The following is a 26738-nucleotide window of genomic DNA, read 5'->3' as shown; positions in this document are numbered from 1 at the left end:
GCCTATCCACTTCTGAAATGAAAGAACCATCACCCCATCATAACTTTAACAGTTACAATAAAAGAGTTAAAAATTCGACATAAACGTTTGAAATATAAAAAAATACCAACGCTGCAGTTGGTGACCCACCAGTGTGACAGGCGAAAACTCGAGCATCCTCAAACTGCAGGTGCAGTGTGTGTGCAGCTGTTCCATTTTAAGACTATCTAGACACATTACAAGCTTAGACAGTTTAATTGTGTTCGTTATTTTGAAAAGTATGCTGTTGTCGAATTCTGTCCACCTCGATTTACAATTTCCGAAACCCCATGCGTTATTGAGTAGTTGCAGTCTTCTATCTAGCCTTTGGTACTCTACAGTTTTCCCGTGCAACTAGTAATGCCTGGCAATTGGTGCAAATCACGGGTTTCGCAATCCACTGTTTATGCCTGAAAACATGGCGAATTTACTGGACGTGACAGCTACGCCGGAATTTGAAGATTTGCTTAAAAAGACTGGAAAGTAAGTGTGTGGAGGTAATCGCCTTCCAGGCTGAGTAGATACATTTGGAAAACTAAGCATTGCATGAAATGTACCAGAAGACGTTCGGCGAATTTATATGATAGGCTGTACTATACCACGAGTCATAACGATAGCTAATGTTAACGTTTAGCTGCAAAACGTTGACAACGTTTCTTCCTTTGAATTAGGTTATATAATGTTGGTATACAATTATATGAGACTGGATGTATCCGAAAGCCTGTTTTGAGCACGACGGAAATGGCATTAGGGCGAAATTTGGTTTGTGGGGGCTATTAGGCAGCTAACGTAACGTTGTCGTTGTCATGTATATCTTTAACGTGTTGGATTGGATGATAAAGAAAACATGTGTTCATTTCGTACGTATACTTATATATTGAGTGCTTTAGGTAATGAAAACCTAAATGGTCAACTAAGCTTAGTTCGTTGTGAAACCAGAACTAACTGCAGCTGCTGTCTTTAGAGGGCCTCATGGTAGTCCAGCAGGATATTGAATGAACCCATTCCGAAGAATTTAACTCGAGGGAACACACACTGCTACCGCACTGTACAATATGTTGACAAATAAAATCTGGACCTGGAGGAGGATGCCTCGAGTCTATTCATTCTTAGCAGGATACCTCTAGTTAATTAGTAATTTGCCTCTAAAGAACCAGATTTATTTAGTGATTTGATATTCCCAATTTCCGGTTCTGTCAGAGTGCAGTTGTGAAAATATAATTGATATATGTTCGTTATAAGCCTCTATACCTACACCATGAAGACATGCTTGGTAAAAGTGTGTATAGAAATTGTGCTTTAATTAGAATGTCTAAGTCGGTTCAGATGGCCAATTCAGTGTTCCATTAGCCTGGAGATTCTAGACCCAAATCCGAAAGATTAAGGGTCTGGCCAAGAATAATGTAATGGCCCAACTCGAGGGGCGGCACCAAGCATGCATTTGAAAATTTCACTGCACGCAATTGGATAACACTATACGACCAATGTTTACTGGCTGATCCCAGACTTTTAAGAAATTGGATAACACTGACTGTCATCTGTTTAGCTCGCCTCTGGCCCACCTATATCAGATGCACCGATGTAATTGGTGCCCCACAATACAAGGGACATAAGTAATGAGCATCATTACTCATTTCCAGAGTGACTCACTAAGCAAATTCAAATTGTGTTCCTGCGAGAACTCTGGATTTCCAGGGTAGTGTTCCATCATAATTGTTGAAATGACTAGTTCTCTTCAGGTAGTAGTGTTGTAAGATTTGGGTTACTTTAACCATTAATGAAGCAGTGAAGATATGTTGAGTTGTGAAGTGATTTGTGTTCTGATAGCCTGGTATATACTGGTTGTCATTGATTTGTTCTTGATCTCTTCCTAGGTCTCTAACAGTTGTACACTTCTTGGCACCATGGGCGCCTCAGTGCACCCAAATGAATGATGTGCTGGCAGAGTTGGCGAAGGAGCACTCTCAGACAACTTTTGTAAAGGTACTCTTCACATCACCATTCTGTAGTGTTGTTGGGAGGATAGGTTTAGGCATCACAACTGACACGGACACACAAATTCACAGATCACTTCACAAGAGTGTGATTTTGTTCTATGAAAAAGCTCATGTAGGAATGCAAACCATGCAGATTCCACACAGAGTTTTACTGATACTATTAGAAGCCTGTTAACCTTCTAGCAGATGTCTTTTGGCAATATTATCAGCAATGTCATGCTGTGAAAGTTTATTTTTTTCAATGTGTTCCCTCTGGGAACATAGAACTGCATAGTTCATATCCTGGATGGCAGGTTGGCACGATACATGTGATACTCTGTCCTTCATATGACCATATACCATCAAAATTAATTTTTAATGTTTTCCGCACTGGACACCTTTAAACAGTGTGATGGGGGGAGGGCGCAGATCACATGACCATTCGCACAAATCACATGACCAATTGTCAGCAAATGTAAGGCTTGTATTTCGGTCTCCATGTTGCATTCAACGCTGACAGGCTAGTAGTGGAAGTCAAAGTGAGTTTTGGTCCTGGAGTCAAGAAACATCAGACTTACGAGACCCAATCAGGAAGGGAACATGGGTTTCTATGTCATTGTTTGAGTCAGTATTGGACCGATATCGGTATCAGATCAGTACATCCTTCCTTTTGCGTACACTTTCCATGAGTGATGCTATATTGTCGAAGGTGTAGACCCCTTCCACTACTTAGGGGTAGTTTTTGGGGATCTCGCACTTTTGTGTGTGTCACCGCCGCATGAACCATCCCTGTAGAATCTTGAAAAAAGTCCCTGCTCAGTAGCCTAGAAATCTAGACGCGCCCCTAGTTGCTAGTCTAGCAACTCTCCGTTGGCTTGTGTGCTCCAGAAATCGAAACTTAATCAGGACATTGAAATCGTGTATAGAGTCGTTTGGTGGGCTTAACGTAATGATTGATGGCAGAGTTGCAACGGTTTGGCTTGCTACTTGAAAACAAATATCCTATTGCGTCCTATTGCGTGCAGAGGGAATTTGAAAGACAACTGATTATCCCGCCCCTCGGACTGAGCACTGCAGACGGTGAGTGCCCAGACCCTCCATTTTAATGTGGGTCTGGCTCGCCAGGCTACCTGCTCAGGGGAAGTCAAAGTCAAAGTCTGCTTTATTGTCAATTTCTTCGCAATGTCAAGACATACAAAGAGATCAAAATTACGTTTCCCACTATCCCACGGTGGAGACAAGACATATTTTAACAATTAAGTCCACAGACAAACATAACATTCAAGTAAACAATATAAAAAGTAAATAAGAAGGCACATACAATGAAGAAATAAGAGCAGCAAAATTTGGGTTGAAATTGTGCAATTGTGCATACAGTAGACAGTCAATATAATAGTGCAAAAGTCAGGCCAATAAATGGCTGAGGTAGTTCTGTTTGGTGGCAGGTGTTGGGTGTTGGGTGTGACCTCTCCGGAAGTCAACAACAATCTCCTTGGTCTTGCTGACGTTCAGCAGGAGGTTGTTGTCCCTACACCACGTGGTCAGAAGGTCGACCTCCAACCTGTATTGATTCTCGTCGCCCTTGGTGATGAGACCCACCAGAGTTGTGTCGTCAGCAAATTTCACTATGTGGTTGTTGCTGTAGGTTGCAGTGCAGTCATGCGTCAGCAGGGTGGAGAGCAGCGGACTGAGCACGCAGCCTTGGGGGGCCCCCGTGCTCAGTGTGATGCTGCTTGAGATATTGTTGCCAACACGTACTACTTGAGGCCTCTGACAGACGAAGTCCAGTAGCCAGTTGCAGAGGTAGGTACTGAGTCCCAGTTTGTCAAGTTTGCAGATGAGTTGTTGTGGTATTATGGTGTTGAATGCAGAACTGAAGTCTATAAACCGCAATCTTATGAGTCTTTTTTTCCCAGGTGGGTGAGGGCTGGGTGGAGGGCAGAGCAGATTGCATCCTCTGTGGACCGTTCGGTATGGTCCGGCTCGGTATGCAAACTGGAAGGGGTCCAGAGTGGGGGGGAGAATGGATTTGATGTGTGACATGACAGGCCGCTCAAAGCACTTCATGATGATGGGTGTCAGTGCCACAGGGCGGTAATCATTGAAGCAGGATGGAGCAGTTTTCTTCGGCACAAGTATGATGGTGGCAGCTTTGAAACATGATGGGACGATGGCTTGCTTCAGGGAAGCGTTAAAGATGTCTGTGAAGACATCCTTAAGCTCCTCAGCGCAGTCCTTCAGCACACCACCTGGGATGTTGTCTGGGCCTGCTGCCTTACGGGTGTTGATAGCAGCAAGTGTCCTCTTCACGCTGTCGGCAGAGAGGCACAGGGGTTGCTCGTGTGGAGTGGGAGGGGTCTTCTGTGGGCAAGTGCTGTTTTGTGCTTCAAAGCGAGCAAAGAAGCGGTTCAGATTGTTCAGCAGAGGGATGTTACATCACGTGTGGGTCACATCATCGTTGCACTTGGTGATGTAAGAGGTTACAGTGTCTGTAACAATCATCTGAAACGTCTGGGTGGCATCTGTAATGGTGGTTGAAGCTTACTGGTTAAACATGCCATCATTCATGTTCCATCATGTGCCATCATTCATGTTCCGCTCCAATTTCGCTCCGATACCGCTCACACCACGAGTCTAAGGCATGCCCAAATCCACCCAGAATTCATGTCTTCATAATGAAACCAAGACTGTTAAATTCCAAAGATATTGGCCATAGTAAGTTTGTTGGGGATGGAGTCGCTAAATATTTTAGAAAGGAAACTGAAAGTCATAGGGCCTACAAGCCTACTATTCCTACAAAACAACTAAATACTAACGATGTATAGCCATGTGGTGACACTGTTCCAGTGAGTAAAGGTTCATTTTGGAATTTAAGAAGACATAATTTGTGGAAAAATGAGTGTGCTACGGAGAGCAAAGAAAAACGTGAGCAATTTGAATATGCTTCATATCAAGTAAGGCTGAAGTAAAGCTTGGATGCTAAACCTCTATTATTTAGGCAATTAATCCCACTGATCCCTTTAGTTTTAGGCTTATGTGTATTTACGTTGCCAAGCTGGTTTGTTGTTGCACTTTCAGTGTTGCATTATCTTTTACAATAAATGTTCTATGAGTGACATTGCCGTTGCTCTTCTTTGGGATTTAAGTTTTCTAAGGTGACAATTCGGCTTGTAGATTATTTCTCCCTCTTTTAAATTGGAGTGAGCGCGGATCGATTTCACTGGAGCAGATGGATTTTTAAGTGGAGCGGGGAGCGACATTGAGCAGAGCGCTCAGCTCTGCTCACTAGCTTTGCACTCAATAAAGGGATGCATTTTTCGTCATGTGGCATTTAACGACATGTCTGGCGCATGATCCAAAAATCGCTATCTTACACCCTCTAAAAATCATTACGCCACTGACCAAGAAAAACCTGGGGCCGGTTTCTCGATAACGTTCACTCTTAGCTACGAGGACTCCACAGTTAAACCTCACCAAAGTTGGACCTGTATCTTCTTGGTTTCCGAACTGTCCCTTAAGGGTCTTTTTACGAAAAGCTCCTTATGTCCGACATACAAGGCACTGTCCACCCTGAAGGTGCTGAATTGGTTGATATCGATTGCTCAATCGATTTTTCACTTCTTACGGAGGCATGACAGCCTTATGAAAGACATTGCGGTCTTTGCACACAAAAAAACATTGCTGAAATATAGACTTCAGTAGACCTAACGTTCACGCTACTTCAACATAGATGAACTTATTAATAGCATACGATGATAAAAAGTAGAAATGGCATGATCTACCCTTAATTAACAAAGTTTTCACTTGCACAGCCTTTCCTTGTGTCTGTCTCCCTCATCAAACCTGCATGCACATTTTAAGAAAACAATAAAATTATTGTTGGCATAGAAGACGACGCAAATTTGTTCAAAATTGTATCTAAATATAGCATAAATAGTGGTTATAATACAGAGCTGATGTTAGAAAGTATTGAGGGTCATTCAGAACACAAAGGTATAATGCATGTGTAACATATTTCCAATATAGTCACAATGTGATTATGTGAGTGGCTTTCTATCTGTGGACACACCTAGGCAAACTTGTAGTATTAAATGTGCATTAATTGCTCTCTCAACATCTTCATTCTGGCACCTTTGTTGTGTGAGGCCTGTGGAGGAGGTTGTCATTTGAAGTGTTAAGGTTCATGGATCTTTTCAGATGCTTAAATCATCTGACTAGACTGGCCAGAGGCATGACAATAAACACTGTAATCACAACCTAAGTGTGGTCAGTGATTTATGGCTTTCAATATCTGGTAGCTAAATATGATTGAGACTATGCCATGTCACTGATGCATTACTTTTCCCTCTCTCTCCCCCCCCCCTCTTTGTCTGCACCCTGGGGCTGTCCACTATAAAATCAAAATGGGCAGAGCCATTTGACACTGCCCTGTTTGCAAGGTGGATAGTCAGAAAGGTATAATGTGAGACTTGCTCTGGGTTGTCAGTTCTTTGAAATTGTACCTTCAAGATTGTTATTACTAAAGCATTTCCTGTTACTTTCTCCCTTTTCTGTGTATATTTTCACTTTAATATTTCATGTATAATTAGATTTTTTTATGTCCAAGGAAATTGAAGAATTAGAAAACTCCGCATGCATGTAATTTGTCTCTGAGCCAACCAAGCCCAAAACAGCGCGGCCATCCATCATTGCCTGTCCCTCCCACAAGATCTGTCTTGCTCTTTAGATGAGTGATGTCCAAAGACCTCATTACCTCCCTTGCAGGGTACTCTCTTCCAAACAAATGTGTTGAGGGGAGACTGTGTGATACTGATGGGTTCTATTTCAGGGACACAGGCACACAAACCAGTTCAAAAGTCTGTCCTTTTTATAGCTCTCACTTTAACTCTCTCTCACACTTTGTCTCTCCTCTCTCTCTCTCTCTCTCTCTGTAGCTGTCTCACTTGACCGTGTCTCTTTCTCTCCTCATGTTGTCCCACCTCACAGCTGGAAGCAGAGGCAGTGCCTGAGGTGTCGGAGAAATATGAGATCAGCTCCGTTCCAACCTTCCTCTTTTTCAAGGTACGTCTCCCCTGGCTGCCGCCCCTCATCACTCTGTATGCACATGCCCTGTCATGTCCACACCAATCCTACACACAATGTGCTGTCTCATAGTCTTGAGTCTTCATGCTCATTTATTTTTGTTCCTGTTTGTTTGTTGCTCTGTGTGTGTGTGTGTGTGTGTGTGTGTGTGTGTGTGTGTGTGTGTGTGTGTGTGTGTGTGTGTGTGTGTGTGTGTGTGTGTGTGTGTGTGTGTGTGTGTGTGTGTGTGTGTGTGTGTGTGTGTGTGTGTGTGTGTGCGCGCGCGCACGTGGGCCTCAGAGTGGCGAGGTGATTGACAGGCTAGATGGCGCGCATGCCCCCGAGCTGAGCAAGAAGGTGCAGAAGCTGGCGTCGAGCGCGGTGGGGCCCGTGGGGACGGGGAACTCCCCCAAAGAGGACCTTAACGAGCGTCTGAAGAAGCTGATCAGCGCCGCGCCCTGCATGCTCTTCATGAAGGGCTCCCCACAGGAGCCACGCTGCGGTAAACTCACAGCAATTACCCATTCTGTGTGTGTGTGTGTGTGTGTGTGCGTGTGTGTGCGTGTGTGCCTGTTTATGAGTCCACCGTGTGTGTGTGTTTGTTTACAGGTGTGAGCTGTGTTTGGTTGTGTCTGTCGGTGTATGTGTGTGCAGGCCTGTGCCAGTGCATCTATGTTCTTCTGGTCAGCAGTGCCTTTTTGTATGTCAGGTTATGTCATTTGTGAGTGTCCCTCCTGCATGTCTGCATTGCTGTGTACAGGCTGTACTGCTGCTAGTGTGTGTGTCTGCACTAGCAGGAGACATGCAGCGGCTAGGCGGTAGGGATCACCCCTCAGGTCGGTGTGAGGTTCCAGCGCGGCGGGATGTTAATGGCTCTGTCAGTGCGGCCGCGTGCTCCACGGCTAACCCTGCCCTAGCCCCTGGCTGTCGGTCAGCGGGCGCTGGGCGCAGCAGTCAATAAGCATCATAGGCTGCTGATTAGACTACCAATGACCACTCTCCCTTCCGCCTCCAGGGCATAGTGGACACGACTGCTAGCTGTGAACATGTGCCTCGGGGAGGAGAGGAGAACACCGTCTGGTCTCTGTGGCCACTGGACAAATACAGCGGGTATTACAAAGACTTTGGCCAGAAGTCACTAACGCAGAAGTAAACATCCGTGGCCATAAAGGAGCAGTAAAAATATCATAAAACAATTATAATTATAATCTTTGATGTATTTGTCAATATTTTAGGGGAGTTGTTTGTATCAACATCCCCTACTGTATATAGACGAGCAAATGTCAAAGGCAGAGGCCCTTTAAGACATAACAAACACAGATTGGACAGTCAGTTATGCCCACAGACTATAAGATCATTTGTGTCTATGTATATTAGTTACGATACTATATGGATTACCATCTAATAACATAATGATTATTAATTAATAATGTCTTCAGAATGTGGTGTTGATATTTTGACAGATATAATCATACATCATTATATGGCACGTAATTGTTCATTCCCAGTGATGTTGGTCTGTACATGAGGCCTTTGCACAGGCAGTTCCTCCCAGGCACTGAGGCCAGCCATAGTAGCTCTCCATGGGTCTGCTTAATCTTTCCACCCCTGGTTTCGTGTCTGATCAGGACCTCAGCCTGCAACAGAGACGGCAGCTCTTCACCTCGAATTAAAAGGTTACAAGGACGGGGGGGGAGGCTACGACATCCCCAGCACCAGCTCAGAGCCCACACACTCACATTTGCCCGCGTTTGCATAATAAGACGTCTTTCCTTGAAACTCCTTGACGTCCTTTCCTTGAGAAGTTTAATGTTGGCTGTCCTGCAGCGCGGAGTCTGCCCCGCCGAGCCCCTGGCCCCTGCAGGAGCGAGGCGAAGCGAGGCGGGCGGGAAAGCGGCCGCTCCACCAATCAATCCTTCTTGTCTAGGAGAAGTTGCCTAAAGCCAGAGCAGGCAGCTGGGCCGCATGTTTGCCTGCTGTAATAGAAACAAGTTAATATACTGCCAACTGAATAACCATTAGTTAGCAGCCTCTAGCTGTTTTATAATGAATTCCCGGATGAGTGGGGAGAGGAGAGGGGCAGTATCAGAATGGCTATTTCACTGCAGGCCCTACATGGTCACACAACACCTCTTTCTCTTTTTTTCCCTCTCTCTTTTTCTCACTCTCTCTGTCTGCCTCTGTTTATCTCTCTTTCCTTATGTGCACATACACTCAAGCTCAAAATGATTTTTCGATCAGTCTCTGTTTGCTGTCCATCATGTGTGTCTCCCTTTCAGGTTGTGTTGTGTTGTGTTGTGTTGTGTGTGTGTGTGTGTGTGTGTGTGTGTAGATATCTAATTGCAGCTTTCAGCTCTCACCCTACATGTATTTTTAAGGCTATTCTCATTAAAATAGTAACAAAACCCAATGTATCATAAATAAATGTGATATGCCGCTGAACAATATGGCCACACACAGTTTAACATGATACATTAGGAAAGGAATGGCAATAAGCTCTCAAAAAATAGTTTCATCAGTGTTGCACGATATTGCAGAATGTCTTAAGGAAAATAAATGTTTGCTAGTCTTTTGAAGTTCCCTCTTAATTCCCAGTTGAATAATGTTGCTGTTGTTTATTTGATGAGCAACTCCACCCCAAACCCTTCCAGCTACACAACAAGCTATTGTCCACAGATGATTTGAAAAACACGTAAAAATGATTGTAACTATTTGACAGAATTTCACATCCAATCCTGCTGATGTACATTTATTTGAATCTCGGGGGAAAATGTTCCTCTCCCATCGTCACGTGCCGTGTTCTTGTTTGAGCACCAGGTCACGGTGAACAGAGTCCAGTTGTTCCGTTCTGATTGGCTTTGCATTTTTGTTTTGTCTTATCTGTGGGGCAGGCTTTAGCCGTCAGATTATTCAGATCTTCAAAGACCACAGCGTCCAGTTCAGCAGCTTTGACATCTTGTCCGATGAGGAGGTGCGGCAGGGTCTGAAGACCTACTCCAACTGGCCCACCTACCCCCAGGTGTATGTGAGCGGCGAGCTGGTCGGGGGGCTGGACATCATCAAGGTGAGACATGTACTGGTCGACATTAGTGAGGGTGTTATTTTAAAATGTGTCTTAGGTTCGGTCAAACTATTTATTAAAGAATTTCTTATTGGACGAGAGGCATTTCATGAGTGGCTGTATCTTAGGACATTCTCTCTGGGACTTTTCACTGCTGGTAATCACTCTGCATTTTGCATTGAATATCCGACTTGAACGTTCCATTCATACAGAGCGAGAGAGCTGCGATTCCATGATGTCACGTTTGACCATTATCTCTCCAGAAAATGGAATATAGAGTAGGGTGAATGTTCAATTTAGCAAGCAGGCTATACTGATTATCGTGTGCAGAAGCACAAATAGCCTCTCACTGAAGCTGGTTCTGGTGTGAAGTATTGTGTTCCTTGGCAACAGGAGATGCCAAGAATTCAAATTGTTTTCTAAATAAACGATGGAAAACACAATTTGATGTCTTTAAACTCAATTAGTTGGTAGTAGAACTTGTATAAAAGCAATGCGCCACTTGTGATTGTGGGGTTGGTAAAGGTTATACCCAAGTCTGTGGTTTCCTGCAGAGCTCCTCCTCGTCCTTATGGCTGATACACAGCCATGGCAATATCTGTGACCAATGCCTCTCTCACACATGCCTTATATCTTCATTTAATCATGAAGAGTAAGTGCTCTGTATGGGACTTCATCATTTGTGGAGTGATTTTTACTGCAGTAAATATTTCCAATATCACTTGGCCTCACATGTCCCATAAGTATTTAGTTCATCTCATGTTCCCATTCGTGGCGGTCTCTAGATGCTATTTGTGCTCCAGTCGAACGTCTTGTACAGTAATTACAGTGATGTAGCGAGGTTAGTACAGTGAGAGTGAGTGTTGACAGAGATGTGTTTCACACACACACACACACACATGGGCAGGCACACATGCTCCCTCCTCTGGCATGATTATGTTTGTTCTCATCATTGGAAGTCTTCCTCCGCCGTGCTACATTCCCACTGAGGTAATTCACACTTAGGCTCACCACAGACCCCCTGCTGTGGAAGGAGGAGGCCTGGATTAGCCCAGGGCCTTCCCATAGTTCAGCCTGCAAACCAGCACGCCCCCTCCGCCTCCATCTCTCTCTCTCTCTCTCTCTCTCTCTCTCTCTCTCTCTCTCTCTCTCTCTCTCTCTCTCTCTCCAGCGCTCATCTGCCTGTCCTCGTTTGTCTCTGCTGTTATATCCTCGTGTGTCGGGGCAAAACAACTCTGTCATCATGGCTCTTGGCGCACTTGTCTAGAGAGAGGACACCCTGCTGTGTTTCTCTAATGCCTTTGCTGTGTGTGTGTGTGTGTGTGTGTGTGTGTGTGTGAGACCAAGAGCAGGGGGCGAGATAAGGTCAGATATTCAGGATAAAGACAGTTACAGTAGTTGGTGGACAGGGATTGTGAAACAAGCTTGCAGGGACCCAGTTTTCAAGTTATTTTTGTGTCTCATTGTAGGAACTAGCTGAATCTGGCGAACTTGACAACACCTTACCCAAGGCTGTGACATTGGAACATCGGTAAAAAGACACACAAACACACACATTCATATATACACACACACAGGCCCTTCTCGAATTTGTTTGTAATTCTTTCCTGCACCAACAGGTTAAAGGCACTCATCAACAAACATTCTGTCATGCTGTTCATGAAGGGCAATAAAGAGGTAAGGGTGCCATGCTTATGATTCCTTTAGAAATGAGATAAGTATCACCATATCAACATACCAGTACTTACAGAGTCATTGGAAAGATTCACTGTAATGTGTCCGCAAGAAAGAGCTGTCCTTGTATGAGATGAGTGGAGCGTGTGTGTGTGTGTGTGTGTGTGTGTGTGTGTGTGTGTGTGTGTGTGTGTGTGTGTGTGTGTGTGTGTGTGTGTGTGTGTGTGTGTGTGTGTGTGTGTGTGTGTGTGTGTGTGTGTGTGTGTGTGTGTGTGTGTGTGTGTGTGTGTGTGTGTGTGTGTGGAATGAGAAGTACTGTACCTGTGCTAGAGGAGGGGAGGGAGCCTGAGCCCTGTCTCTCTGGCTCTCTCCCCCCTTTAATGGAGCATCCTCACCTCCCTCTCATAGGGCTATTGATTTCCCCTGCTCACACATGAAAGGACTTCTGTGGAGTAGTTTAAAGCTGGCCCCCTGAGATTATCTCCCTCTTCTCCACACACTCTCCCTCTCGTGTTCTTCTCGCCATCTTTCTTCTCTCCTCTCCTCTCCCTCATCTTCCCTCTCTCATACCCCCCAATTTCCCCCAGCCCATCTTCCCTGCACTTTGTGTTGACTAGCTGACAGTCAATAAGTATGTCTCTTTGAAGTCACTAACTTCAGTCTGTCTGAGTGGATGGGCGGATTGGGCCACACAGATCTGGGCAACACAGCCGTTTTGTGTTTTGTTTTTTGTTTTTGTTTTTTCCACTCAGTCTGAATGAATGCTTTCTTTTTGTCTAAACTCTCCGTTTATTTTTTTGTTGCGTTGGATCATGAAAGACTTCCCACGCTTCCAGGCAAGCGTCTTTTGTTGGGGTCCCCCTGCCTCGTGCCTTTCATTTGCACCAGGCGGCCGCCATCCATCCTCCTGTTTTTGTTGTGTGACTCACTCGGGCAGAAGAAGCCGGGGTGTGATGCGAGTTATTGTTTCCATTCTGATGAGTGTGTGTGTGTGTGTGTGTGTGTGTGTGTGTGTGTGTGTGTGTGTGTGTGTGTGTGTGTGTGTGTGTACAGGAGGCCAGATGCGGCTTCAGTCGGCAGACACTTGAGATAATGAACGGCGCGGGGTAGGTCTGCTGTACACCTCCATGCTGAGGCACACATGAAATGGGCGGGAGGGGTGATTGTCTGACAGACGATGCACATGATTCGCTTTCATTTTGTCTCTGTGAACAGAGTGGACTACGACACCTTTGATATCCTGGGGGATGAGGAGGTAAGAAGCTGTTGATTGTTGGTAACATCAAAAGAAAGCTACTAGAATGTTCTTTAATTACAACTCGGAGTCACTTCAGAAGCAAGTTTCTTATTGGTTTGTTGAATCAAATGTGTTTGTGTAAGATGCATTTCATCATTTATTTCAGTGTGGTAGGTTAGGAAAGTTATCAATGAACATAAAAACATGGTGTGGAAACTAACAGTAATATACAATGCATTTGGGCTACTCATGCCCATTACAGGTTAGACAAGGACTCAAAACATATTCCAACTGGCCAACATACCCCCAGCTATACGTGAAAGGTGAACTCATCGGTGGTCTGGACATTTTGAAGGTAAGAGGAAGCTGTGGAAATCTCAGTATCAGCAACCCAACAGCATTTGAGTGAGCCCAACAGCTTGTGCAGTACCCATAGTTGCCTGTAGAAGGAGCTGTGGTATTGTAATATTTCCCCCAGTACAGTGATATGCAATGGGATCAAAGTTTATTTTGGTGTGTGTGTTTGCTGCAGGAACTTCAAGAGAGCGGTGAGCTGACATCTGTACTGAAGGGGGAGTGAATGATGCCCAATGCACCTGTCCATGAGTTTGGGAACAAACAATCTTTCACAGTGGGGTGGCACAAATACCTGTTTCAGTTATGCCAATAGGTATCAATGATTTCCACTCACAGCTGTCAACTCTTACCTAGCCAATATTTGCATCAGGAGGTGAACGAGGTGTAAGATCCTGGTTTTTGTGTGAGAACAGCGCCAAGTTGTGTTGAGTAAGCTACCAATATAATAAAGACGTCCATGTTACACATAACTGTGTGTGCATTGTCCTCATTTTGTCAAGTTGGAAGTCTTTGCAGCATACATTAAGTCCTTTGTCCATTTATCATTTTGAACATGGTTTCATTAATTTAGTAGTTCTCTTCCCACAGAGATTCTTCTATGTGCAATAGTTACCATGTTTTGAAAAGTAGCAATGCTTTTGGGGTTTTAACATTTAATTAGGTGATTGTTATTTTACGTTATGGCTGTATTTGAAGACTTTATTTGTATGTCTTTGAACTACTGCTGTAAAAGTGCCCCTCTTTGGCTTTTTTGCTTGTGCCATATTATAATGTCGGAATGTTCTAATAGGAATTCGGGGCAAGTGTCTTTATAGAGGTAAGGTGAATTATAGTTTTGCGCATATGATTCATGCACATTTGTAATGTTTGGTCACCGGTACATTGTACGTATTGACGTATATTGATTTGAATACTTAGTAAGAGTTTTTAGTAGGCTTACATTGATTGATGCCTGAAGCAATTGACAGCAGCCATTTGGAAAATGTGAACTGTTGCGGAGGAGGTGCTGACTGAGGAGGGTGTGAGTTTGTGCAGGACCAAAGACTCCAGAGGTGCTTGCAGAGATACGAAAGGTAAACAAATACTAAATATTCATTCAGGCTTATTCAGCAGAGATCACTCCGCTAGGCACAGTGCCAGATGATTACCTCAGACAGACGAAAAACAGGAGGAGAGAGAAATGGCGCACCTGCCGCCCTGAAGGGAGTTATTACTTCCGCACAAATGCTGTGTGTGCCCTGTGCTCAGATGTGCTCGAGGTGACCCCGCTGTCACCCTGTTCTCTCACATACTCATCTCATTGTGCTCATAAGCCTACAATCACATACTCCTTTTACCACACGCACAAGCCACCTTTCAGCATGGAATGGAGACGTTTACAGTTTTCTAGAACTTCCGTTTGCTGACCACAAAATGGGCAAACTAAGGATTTACTCTTGGGCGAGTGGCTCAACTAAACAGCGTGACCATTTTGTGCATGGAAACAAATACTAGGGTAACTAAATTTGCACATAAAATGAGATTTCCTTTGGCTTTGATGCTTGGGGGAAAGTTATTCTATTTATACTTTGAACAGATGCAACGTGCAAACGCAGGACTGAAAGCCACGATCACCCTTCACACTTCATTCCTGATTATACTGATTTGGCTGTATTAGTGGCTGAATCATCTCTCTCGCTGCATTAGTTTAATGGGGTTGTCACTGCTCAGCGGACTGATCAAGCCTGCCTATGGCTCCTGTTAATTTTTTATGGAGTGATTAGTCACGCTGATAATCAAATATTCAGCGCTGTGTCATTGCCTGAGAGTGTTTCCGCTAATTAACAATACCAGCAGGGTCATATCCTTTCTCAGTTCAAATGCTGAAAAGCTGTTGCATGTTACTTGAGTCGGAGTCAGTCAACTCAGGGCAAAAGCGCTCAACAACTCCTCCAAGACATTAGTAGGGGAAGCACATGGCTCAGGATATTTACATATAGGATCAAGATTTTCCCATCATGAGATCTAATAGTTGATAAAACAATACTGGAAAAAACACCAAGGCTTACCATGCAATGTTTATTTTAGCAAGTGAATTACATTACATTGTCTCCGAGAGCTTCTTAACCCTGCAGATGCAACTTGTTATGCATGTGTCTCCCTGGAGCCTGTGCTGTGGTGTCTATCTGTTCAGACTCCCTCCGGCATCTTTAGCATCACTCTGTGATTTGGCATGGAGATGATCGTGGCGCCATTCTCCTCCTGCACCCTTCTTGACTTTAGGGGCTCGAGTTTATTAGCATGCATTGCAAATGATCACACTGTAACCTTGTCGGATTTGAATACTCCTTTGCATTTGCCTCATAAATCTGAGGGACAAGAGGGCTGGTTTTGAGCACCAGTAGCTTCAACTCAGCTATGAGGGGAGAGACGCAGCTTCCGTTAACCTTGCACTGTCTTTGCTCGGAGCATTTCGTGTCTCTCATTAAATAGTGGGAAGATGAAGTATTATTTGATATTTGCTACCCTCCTGCTCCCAGACAAGGGCCTTGTCCATGATTGTGAGATGATAAGAGAGGTATGCTGCCTGGAGTTGTCGCAACATTCCTCTGCTGTAATTCTGCAGTATTTGCCCTTGAGGAGATATGGGGTTCTCTACATACATGCTCTTCCAGTGATGCTGTAGGCCTAATAGAAAGCATAAGTCATTTGATCAATAAATGTACTGAGGGAATGTATAAGGGCATCACTACTCTAATCATTCCTTGTGTACTTTTCTACTGGAATTCAGGTTTTATTGCTGTGTAATCACTCTCAGAAATCACTCTCGGAAATGATCACTGAGGACTGCTTAGGAAAGTCAAGTGGGTTAACTCATGCCTAGGCTTTTACCTTTAAAAAGCAGCTATGGTAGGTCTGTCTCTATTGAGCAGTGTGTGTGTGTGTGTGTGTGTGTTTCAGTGATGAACATTCCTCCTCTGACTCGCATGTCTCAGGTGTAGAAATTCTAGAGCACAGCAAAAAAGATAAATTAAATGTATTGTTGATGTCAAACCAGTAGAGGGATTGCTAATCAATGTCTTACATTATTCACTCATGCAGTTTGTCTTTTTGTGTATTCAAAAGCAAACACCTCCATACATCTGAGGACCTGAGGAACACATGCCCTGTTATGCAATGGGTACACAAATGTCGTGACAGGATGTGCAGATCCGCATTTTTATGTTGTGTTTAATCGGTTTACAGGAGTGAACCCCCATGCTTCTCCAGTCAGTGAAAATAACATTTGGAATGGAAAATCCCTTGCCGCAAGACTACTCTCCCACTTGACATTTTGTCATGGATTTTTGTTTTCATCTTGTGCCTTGTGAAAAGCAGTGCTTTTCATTTTGTGCAGCAATTCAATGCCAACTCATTTTAGTTTCCAGGTGGATGGGCAGGTATTGATTTGGCTTTCTGGGAATTACTAAACACTTTAGCTTTCACAGCAGGTAGGCATTCAAACCATTTAAAAAGATGAAAAAAAATACTACAGCAAGAGGAGCAAACTGAGGCCCTTCATAAACCATTGGGGTCGGTCTTGATGCCGCTCTTAGTTTGCTCTGTGGGACAGGTGAAGGAAGCAGACAGCAGATGGCGCTGCAGGCTGACCTTCAGTGAGTATTGTGATATTTCAACCTGCCTCATGAGGGCACTCTATGCTAAGATCAGTTTGTCCACTTTGCCAAGAGGCCAATGAAAGGGCAAATCACGCATTCCAACCTCTATAGTGGTTTTCATAAATGGTCAGGAAACCATCATACCTCTATTCATTTCAAATGATCAAAGAAGCATCATAAGAATGAGGGTGAATGATAAAAATGAGGGATGAGTGAAGTTGGTCTTCGTCTTCTCTGCTTGTTTTTGTTGTGTGCTCTTTGGTGTCAAGGGGAAAGAGTTAAAAGAATAAAAGAAGACAGGAAAAGTCTCCAGACCAAGGTAATTGTTAAATTAAAATGACTATTGAGTGGATCTGTCCTCCATGGACAGATTAAAAATGTCCACACACCTTCTTCAGGGCATAACTCAATAAAGACATTTTAAGTTAAGGAGCCTCTGTCTGGAGACTTCCTCTCTCCTTTTCCTTTTGAAGAATGAAGCTATTGTTTAATATTACGACATGCCGACCCAAGTAATGTGAAGATAAATATGGCCCCCAACACCCTTTAATCTTATACACACAACATTGCTCCTGAATAGTCACCATTCACCAACTTGCTCAGGTGGAATAATGGACAGAAGTCTGCGACTCTCTCCTTCTTTTCAGCTCTTCTTCTCATCTGAATGAAGGTTTTCAGGAGCAAATCTGACACAAGTTGTTCTCGTCCACAGTTCCATACACAGACGTATGTTCTGCTGTGAAGACCTGTCCTTGATGTCAGTCTTCTAAAAGCAAAGTAATGTACTTTCTTAACAGAGGCCATTAAATAATATACAGGCATGTCTGGGGTGCAAAAATAGGAAGGCCAGAGCCGGTTTTTCTTGTGATGTAATATTTCATAGGAGGGCATAAACATCAAATATGCAAGTCTCAAAGGAGCTTCAAAGAAGATCCCTTCCTTCAGCTGAAGCCCAACCTCACGTTTTCCCTTTCTTCTCTCTCAGACAATTTACACACATTATTTGTTCCCTGTGACATCCTCCACATAAATTAGATGAAAGTTGATACCAAGCAGTTGTTTTACTGTCTCATTCCCCTCTTGCTAAAAACCAGACAATTTTACTCCCAGTGATTTTAATTTAGCTAACGGCACAAGCATGAAATTCCATACATTTAAAATGAGATGCGCTTTCAAAAAGACCATATGACTTGTCCTTTACCAACAGAGATCTACTTGAATGCATCCATCAAGAAAAATAGAATGTCTTATTACTTTGACAGTTACTGCAAGTTCTAATAACACTAATATTAGGATGCCAGTAACTCAATGTGACACATTTTCCATTAGGTTTCAAATAGTGTAAATCTAGGCTCTGTTAGGCACTGTCATACGGGACTTTAAATGGAATTCTAGTAGGAGATGCCAAGTACAACACAGGCCAGCCTAAAGCGATTGCAGTCATGAAGCATTTTCCTTCAAAGGACTCAGTCTAAATACAAGATAAATGGCATCGTTATGTTAATAAGGATAATAGTGGCATTATTGTGGATCACAAATGGCACCGGTTTTGATGGTTCATTAAAACAGAGATGTGACCCTCATCACAATCACCAGATGAAGTCCAGCTTGAATACCAGAACAGTTTGATGGACTGTTATCTTACCACCCTCTTTTCCAGTATAAAAAACCCTGCACTTGTATGACTTTTTCATTAGTTGGTGTAAAAATGCAGTACTGCCCAAGGACATGACTCTTTGCCTTGGGCAGATCTGTTCCTCTATATATAACTTTGATTTTCAAAATAGCAGACAACATGTAGCAAAACAGAACACAAGTATGAAACATACTGACTGTGTGTCTTTTTAGTGAGTTGCGTGTGCTTGCAGACAGATTAGGACCGGAGTTGGCCAACTGTAAGCTCTCTCTAGGAAAAAAAGTCTCTGTCACACTATGTCAAAACGTGGAGGTCGAGTTAGACAGAAGTGTGGTGTGCGGCGAGCCCCCTCGTGCGGCACTTTATCTGCGGCCGGCTGCTCTGCGCACCCCTGTGACGCGGCCAGAGCCCCCGCTAGGTGAAAATCTCTGTCCACGTCCTCACCCCCGCTACGGAGCCGAGTGGAGAGGGCTGCAGCACAGGACATCAAAGGGGCTCCTGTTGTCAGAATTCAGAGCCGCAGCACAATGTGCAGCCGGGAAAGGGGAGAGGAGAGGTGGAGAGAGAGAGAGGTGGAGAAGGAGAGAGAGCTGATGAGGGAGAGGGAGAGAAAGAGAGAGGAGAAGGAGAGAGCGAGAGCAAGACTGCCTGGCGGTGAGAGCCACACATCATTTTGATTGAGTTCTGCTCTCACAGTGCTTGGGCTATTGTGCTGCAGAAACGTGCGCGGGCGTGACGTGTGGAGAATGGAAAAAAGCGAGCGGCCCTTGAAGTGTCAGTTTTATTTCACTTTTTCCCCCCTCTGGCCGGGGGAGGGGTGTGTGTATGTGTGGAGGGTTGGGGGGTCGGTGTCAAGGGGGTGAGCCAGGCTCTGGGAAGGTTGATTAGTGGAACTCATTAGGCATGGAGTCTCTGATGTCAATGTGTCAGAGGTCCAGCGAACCTCTCCAAAACCACACTCACTTCCACGTGACATCCCCATCTAGCAGTTCAGAGGCGCTCAGGGTCATGGCGTCTAATTGATGTTGTTTATGCTGCTGGTGCTATTCATTCCACTAAAGGCAAAGGACATCATGAAGGCTCTCTTTAAAATCCAGAGTCTCTCATATGAACCGTGTGATGAAGATGAAAGCACATTTTTAAGGATAAACACGGCAAAATGGCTGAATGTGGCATAAGTGCCTAAGTGATTGAGGAAATCAGATGCATTTCATATCCATCCCTTAACCAGCGACGTGCCTTCTCTCCTCTCCACATCTCCTCGATGTCATTGAAAGGAAACATTTGAATGCATCACTCTCTTTTAATTGAGTCTCATCTGGTGCAAGTTTCTCACTCACTAATATTTTGATAATGATGTGTAATTGCTTTATTTATGTGCTGATAAATTGCTCAGATGACGCATGCTTTGCTTGAACCACAGTATAGATATGCACCCTGCTGCTTCCCCTGCTGTCTGTGAGCCCGGTGATGATGGGGTGGTTGTTAGCGATTCCACCGCTGCGAAAGTGATCCATACCCAGCATATGTATGTGTTTGTCAGTCCGCAGTTAAACCTGCAGTCTGGGGAAAGTGTTTCACGTGGCACAGTATATGGTAGAGAGAAGCACGTTATAACATTATGATAGCTGACACATTACTTCTTAAGACTCTGCTGAGAGTGTGAGTAGCGGGCAAATGACAAATTGATTCATGAGTGGGTCATATGATTAGAGCTTCAAAGAGGTCTTCCGTAAACACATTTGGCAGCCATTAAAACTGGGATGAGGAGGTGTTGCGCTGCCATAAAACACAGTAATGGGGGGGGTTTGTGTGGTCTGTGCTGTTGACACATCCATGAATCAAAAGCTCCTCCTCGCATTCAGCAAAAAGGGGAGCGGGGAGCGGGTAGAAGATGCACTGGAGTGATGCATTTTCACTGGGCCTTCTGCTGAAGATAACAAACCAGCCTCTCTGGGGAGACACTGTTTGCGATGACGATTGACTGAGAGACGGTCAATCGTCTGTATTTGTGTTGGATACAAAACACAAATATGAAGTCATACAGTTAACCGCCACCGCTTACCTCCTTTTATGTACTTTAAATATTTTAGCGGTGACTTCAAGGCTGTTAAAAACAGCCAAGCTGCTCCATTATCTCCGCAACCACCGTTCTCCCCTCTGGAAATCAGGAGAGAAAACACCATAAGCAGCACGAATGAATGGACTGCTTGTATAATTGGGCAGACAACAAATGCTGGATTTTAGCATTCTGTCACTCCCTGGTTACCAACCCGGATCAATCAAACTGCCAGGCCGGCATCCTGACAGAAGCAGTTATGAGACATTTTTGTCCAACAAATATCCGCTTCCGCCACAAAGGCTCTTCATTCATTACTCTGACAGCACAGGCACTTCCCAATGACAGCCATAGAGGTACCACCCCAGCGTGTGTGGTAGGCTACACGTGAACACACACAGAGTGGATTGGAAATTGTTACATTACATTACGGTGACTGGCAGCACCTAAATAGGCATTAAATACATGAGCCAGTGAAATTGCGGAAAATAATTGTTAATCCATGCCTGCTTAATTGTTGGTCCACAAAATTGTATCAGGTTGAAATGAAGGGTGTGTGCGCTAGGTAGGCTGATATACTGTGCAATTTATATCACAATGCTGTGAAAATATGAGCCACGCTGTCACTGCAAGAGGGGGACATGAGATCACACAGGTGGCTGTCAGATGGATAAAACTATTACACGGCTGGGTTAACCCACTGACACACTCACTTTTTTACCAGATGGTTCCTGAGCAAAGGGCTCCACGTGCTTAATTAATATATTTGTTCATTTTTTGCTCAGTTACTTTGCAGATTGGCACATTGGTGTAACTGAAACTCTCCCATTCAGCTCCGAGGCAAATTTACCCTGACTGATTCCAATGTTTAGAAGCATATGGTAACAGCTCATTGACAGCAACCCACACCTCACCAGGAACCCAGTTTCAGAATTTTCCTGTTTTTTCCATCACAGCATAGGGGAAATACTTGCTCTCTCCTGTGAGTGAGTGCCAGGAAGAGGACTTAGAGCAATATCCAGAGTCACAATCCAGAATCCAAGAATGCACTGATGTCAAAACATGTAAATTCACTGGAAAGGACTATTGTCTTTTCATATGATATTATGAACCAGTACACAGGTAGAGCGTGAAAAAACAACATTGTCTGAGGGTCATGGTGAAGAACAATAGATAGTTCCTTTTTTCAGTAGGAGTAAAATATTCAAATTTTAACTTGATCGTAACCCAATAGGTCACATTTTTATTTAGATAATGAGTATGTTTTCGTTCTCTGAGAAGTTATTGCACTTCCTTCTTTCATTATAGTACCATATGCTATGGCATATACGCAACCCAGAGCTACCTAGAAGGTGTGTGGAGTCTGGGAAAGATGCTCGACAACAACACCACATTTACACAATTTACAATTCCACAAGTAATGTGTTTACTTAACTAGTCTGAACCAACTGTTGGTTCAAGCCTGCCAAGTGTGTTCCATAAAATTTCATTTTGGGATGGATATAGAGTTGTCTTGGTAACCAACCTCCCCTCATTCAATCTCTCCGCCAGTGTCTTCTTCCCCCAAGACCAGAGCACGTCACACATGCAGAGGAGGAAAATGTAAACAGAAGCAGTGCATGTGGTTTTCATTAATATATGGAACACTGCAAAAGCAGAAGGGGAAAACGTGTTTGATGTCCTGCCAGTTAGAAGTGCGTTCATGTTTCATGCATATTTAAAACTCCCGGCATTTGCATTCATGGCACAAACTTCCTGTGTGTGCACACAGCAATAAAGCTCTAGTATGTTTAAAGTTCACTTCTTCACCTCACTCATGCCATTGGTCAAGTGAAAACAAGTCTTAGTTCTATCTTCGTAATTCTTCAAAATAACAGCAAAACCCCCTCGGATGGATCGATGGCACTGATGCTGGTACTGATGCTCTTGGCAGTTCTAAACCTCTTAGTAGTTTCTTCAATGTCGGCTTTGTATGGCAACTGTGCTTTGTGCAGCAAGCCATGTTCTAACAGAGGGTTCAATCATTTTAGCAAAAGATGGTGGAGTCTCATCACACATGACAGCAGATGTCAGTGGGTAGTGCAGTAGAATCAGAGACGAATACAGGGGGAAAGGCGAACAAAGAAAAATGTTCCTCAGCTCTCACTGACCATTATGTCTCAAAGGAGCATGCTTTGCATTTCAGATGTTTGCTGCATCAAGAGTCACTTTAAAACTGGGACCTCCATGGTGCGAATATGGCTGGTGCTAAAGCATTCAGGGGGATTATGAGACAGCTGACCTTGAGCTCGGCATGCCCATGCTCCTATTTCCACACAATCTCTTCCCATGCGTCGAGTCTCTTAGCTCCTGCAGCGCAGACTGTCCAGCCTGGCCCAGGGTCAACTTCATCCATCTCTGTGGAGCTGCTTGCTGGGGGAAACTAATTATTGGCCAGAAAGTAGGCTGAAACTGGGCCATTAAGACACCTTGTCTGCCTGGCCAAGGCTTTCTGAGCCTACTGCCAATATGTATGATATCTGTGGAAAAGTTTGCCTTTTCTCCAGGCATCAGAGAGGGTTTTAAGGAGGAATATTATGGGCATCATCATGGCATTCCTTGTGCATTAGTGCTTAGATAGACATGTGTGGTGACAAAATATGGCACCAAACATTGGCTTAATTTGCATAAGTGAATGGAGTTGGAGAGAATTGTTTACATACGTGTATGAAGTTGGTGAGAGCTGTTTGTGTGTGCCTGTAACAATCACTGACAACCATAGCAACTCAATGTGACAAACCTTCTGCTGAGGTAATGGCCCTTGCAACTCCTTCTAATATAATCAAAGCACTATGCCAGTTCTACCTGTTTGAATGTAGATGCCTTAAAGTGCACAGGCACTGTTATCATGCAGAGTATTGTACTTGCATGATAAATAAATAACTGGGCCCTTTTTAAAACATGTTGAGCCACTTTGGAAAGGTAGATTTCTTTGATGTTTACCAGGTAATAGAAGGCAACAGAATCCAGAATGTTTGCCTCTGCTTACATACAAGGGCAGTGTGTCACGCTAATGTGGCTCTCACTGAAATAGTAACCCGGTTCAACTCAATAAGTGTGACAGCTTCAACGGTTGTAGTAAAGAGATTTCAGCAACTGTAGGCAGTAAATGTGACATCTCCGTCTGAGAGATTGTTATGAGTTCTTACAAGTGATGGTGCCCGAGCATTACCAGGCCCGGAATGATGCTGCAAATACAGACAGAAGCAAACACTTGGGGTCTTTTGAGCAGACAATGATGAGGGAAAGTGCCATTGCACAAAATAAAAACAAAAGCTAATGGAACCAGTCTATACATGATTTCTTTCTCAATACTGTCTTAACAGCAACAAAGAGAAGTTTTCTTATAGAACTGCTTGTCCCAAGCCTCACTTCCAATATATTTCATGCCTGTATACATGCCTGCTGAGATAAAGGTGAGTATGTCACAGGCAGGCCTAAATGGAAGTATGGGTTAAATGACATGTGACAATATGATATTAGCTTCACAAAATGTACTACAGTAGAGTGCAGTATTTTACCTTGCTGAGCATGACATGTATTTGACAGCACCTCAGAGATGGTTGTTCATCTTATTTGTATTAAGTAGCCGCTTGTGTGTGTGAAGTCTTGTGTGCATTTATCATGCACACTGACTCAACATCAAAGTACTGTATATCTCAACAGACTACATTTTCCTGACCACAATTTTTTTCAATCTATTTATTCAGCCTTTAAAAAAAAAAAAAAAAAAAAAACAAGTGCCTGAGTTACCCATATTGGATAAAAACAACCTTTTCCAAACTCTAGATGCTCCATGATGCCTCAAAGGATAGATCAGCATGGTCCTTCATGTAAGTGCAACCAGTCAGCTCCAACCAGCCAAACAAGCTCAACATGTAATCAGAGAGCAGACTGGATGACTCCATAATCAGCCTGGATGGAGAGGTCACTAGAAGTGGTTGGTGTGGGGGAGCAAATGCTCTGTGACATATGTCCCTGCCTGGCAGCTTCACTGGTCCCCAACTTTATGGGTGATAGGACCCGGTGTGATCCGTAATCATGATGAATGTGATATTCGATTTGAGTGGATGGTGATACTATGTCCCATCTCGGAGGCCAAAAGGCCAGAGTGGACGAGGCGAGATAAATGGAGATGGTGATGAAAAATGTGAATGTCAGTCCAGAGATCACAGGGATCACCAGTGTTAAGGGTGATAGGTTTGGAGAAGTGGGGCTGAAATAGAGGGTACTGCTCCAGAAATTCACATGCTTATTCTCATCATAGCCCTCATGTAAAAATCAAGCGCTTTAGATTTTCTCTGGGAAAGGGAGAACTTTACTGTCAGTGCAGTATTTCTCCACAGTCATCCACAGTCATGGAGATGTACTGAGGCCTTGAATGTTAATGACTTTGAGAACCTTTCAACTGGTGATCCAGAATCCTTGTTTTGGTTTGATAAAAAAAAAATGTTTCAGCTTAGAAACTGCATAACATCGCTTAGAAGTAGCTGAAGAAATTAAACAAAATCAATAAATAATCCTCAAATAAAAAGCAGGAAAATAAATGAATGTACCATAAAAAAAGTTCCTCCATGTGGAAAACTTCATACTATACAGGGCACAGTTCTAAACTCATTTGCACCCCAAATGACTCCCATAGATACATTTCTTCCCTTTTCCAAGATTCATATGATACAGTGTTACACTATTTTTGTAAATTACTAAAATTGCAACACTGTCAAGCAGAAAATCCATTCCAATGTTTTTCACGTTTTGAGAGCTGTCCGATATTGATTTGCAGGAGTCATGAGGAAATAATTACAGATGTCCTTGACTTCACTTACAACATAGAACAAGCCTGGTGACACATGGTCAGGTCAGAGTCTATGGAGCATTTCAATGGAACACAGTCAAGGCTTGTACCTTTAACTAGCTTTTACTGTATCTTACCTTACCCCTATGAGTATATCAAGGATATACTGAAAATGTTTATAAGCAGTCTTTCTTTTAGTTTACAAATAATAAATAATAAACTTGAAAATGTAATTCCGAGGAATTACCAGCACATGAAAATGCAAAACATGATGTGAAATATATAGTGTTAAAACAGGTAATGTAGAGATAGTTACAATGGTTTTGGTAGACATGGTTGTTCCAATGCTAAATAAAGCTGTTTCTATGGTGGTTGCTGAGGTAGTCATGTTGGTTGCTATGGAAACTGACATAGATGCTTTATTTCAATGGTTGCTATGTTGGTTGCTAGGTAGGTGGTGGTTTAATATAGTTGGCATAGTTAGGAGGCATGATGATTAATGATAACTGACAGTTGGAATGTCTGAACAGTTAAATAGTTGGATAGTTTAAATATTTAAATTATTTAATAGTGAAATATTGTAGTGAGGACTTTTATTTTGAAACAGTTGTAAGCAGAGGAAACAGTTGAACAGGATCTGTAGTCTTAAGAGAGCCAGATTGTATGCTTAAAGCCTGAGACGGAGTAGATAGCTTAAAAGTTGAATGTAGATAGTGTAATGGATGTTGAGACAGAAAGTTTAATGGATGTTGATAGGCAGATTGTTTAATGGATGTTAATAGATAGTTTGGGTGGATGAGTGAATGGTTTGAAGAATATGGATGGATAGAAAGTTGGATGGAATGTGCCTTATATCCTTGTAGAATGGATAGACACAGAAAGAGTTGGCCTAGTTGAGCAGAAAGCAGTTGATACAGGTGCAATCAGTTTAATTGGCTCTTTGAGTGGGCCTAGTTGAGCAGCTGGCAGTTGATACAGGTGCAAATCAGTTCAATTAGACCTTTATGATGTCATAGTGCAATGCAAAGTCTATGGTGGAAAATATGCTTGTTTTTTTGCACAGGCGCCATTTTCAAGACCTACATTACGACATTTGAATTAAGTTTCTATGTTAAATGGTTGAAGCTGAATTAGACGCAGAACATTTGGTTAGAATAATAATAATAATAATAAGAAGAAGAAGAAGA

At 43.3% G+C, this 26738-nt stretch overlaps 1 protein-coding gene across 1 annotated transcript; it reads left to right on the top strand.

The window, feature by feature from the left end:
• Positions 1 to 430: 430 nt before the first annotated feature.
• Positions 431 to 13854, top strand: glrx3 (glutaredoxin 3). Its single transcript, XM_076298648.1, has 11 exons — positions 431 to 501; positions 1893 to 2001; positions 6981 to 7055; positions 7356 to 7557; positions 9947 to 10119; positions 11586 to 11647; positions 11736 to 11793; positions 12844 to 12896; positions 13006 to 13045; positions 13290 to 13382; positions 13560 to 13854. The coding sequence occupies exons 1-11, from the start codon at positions 437 to 439 to the stop codon at positions 13605 to 13607; spliced, it is 978 nt and encodes a 325-aa protein (XP_076154763.1). The 5' UTR covers positions 431 to 436; the 3' UTR covers positions 13608 to 13854.
• Positions 13855 to 26738: the final 12884 nt, after the last annotated feature.

Source organism: Alosa pseudoharengus, unplaced genomic scaffold (genome assembly GCF_046254945.1).
Source record: "Alosa pseudoharengus isolate Yale_2024_CS ecotype anadromous, Long Island Sound unplaced genomic scaffold, YU_APseudo_1.1 YU_APseudo_1.1_scf_21, whole genome shotgun sequence".
In the NCBI taxonomy this organism is placed as follows: Eukaryota; Metazoa; Chordata; class Actinopteri; order Clupeiformes; family Clupeidae; genus Alosa; species Alosa pseudoharengus.
The sequence above is the reverse complement of the archived record's forward strand: the minus strand, read 5'-3'. Positions and strand labels throughout refer to the sequence as shown.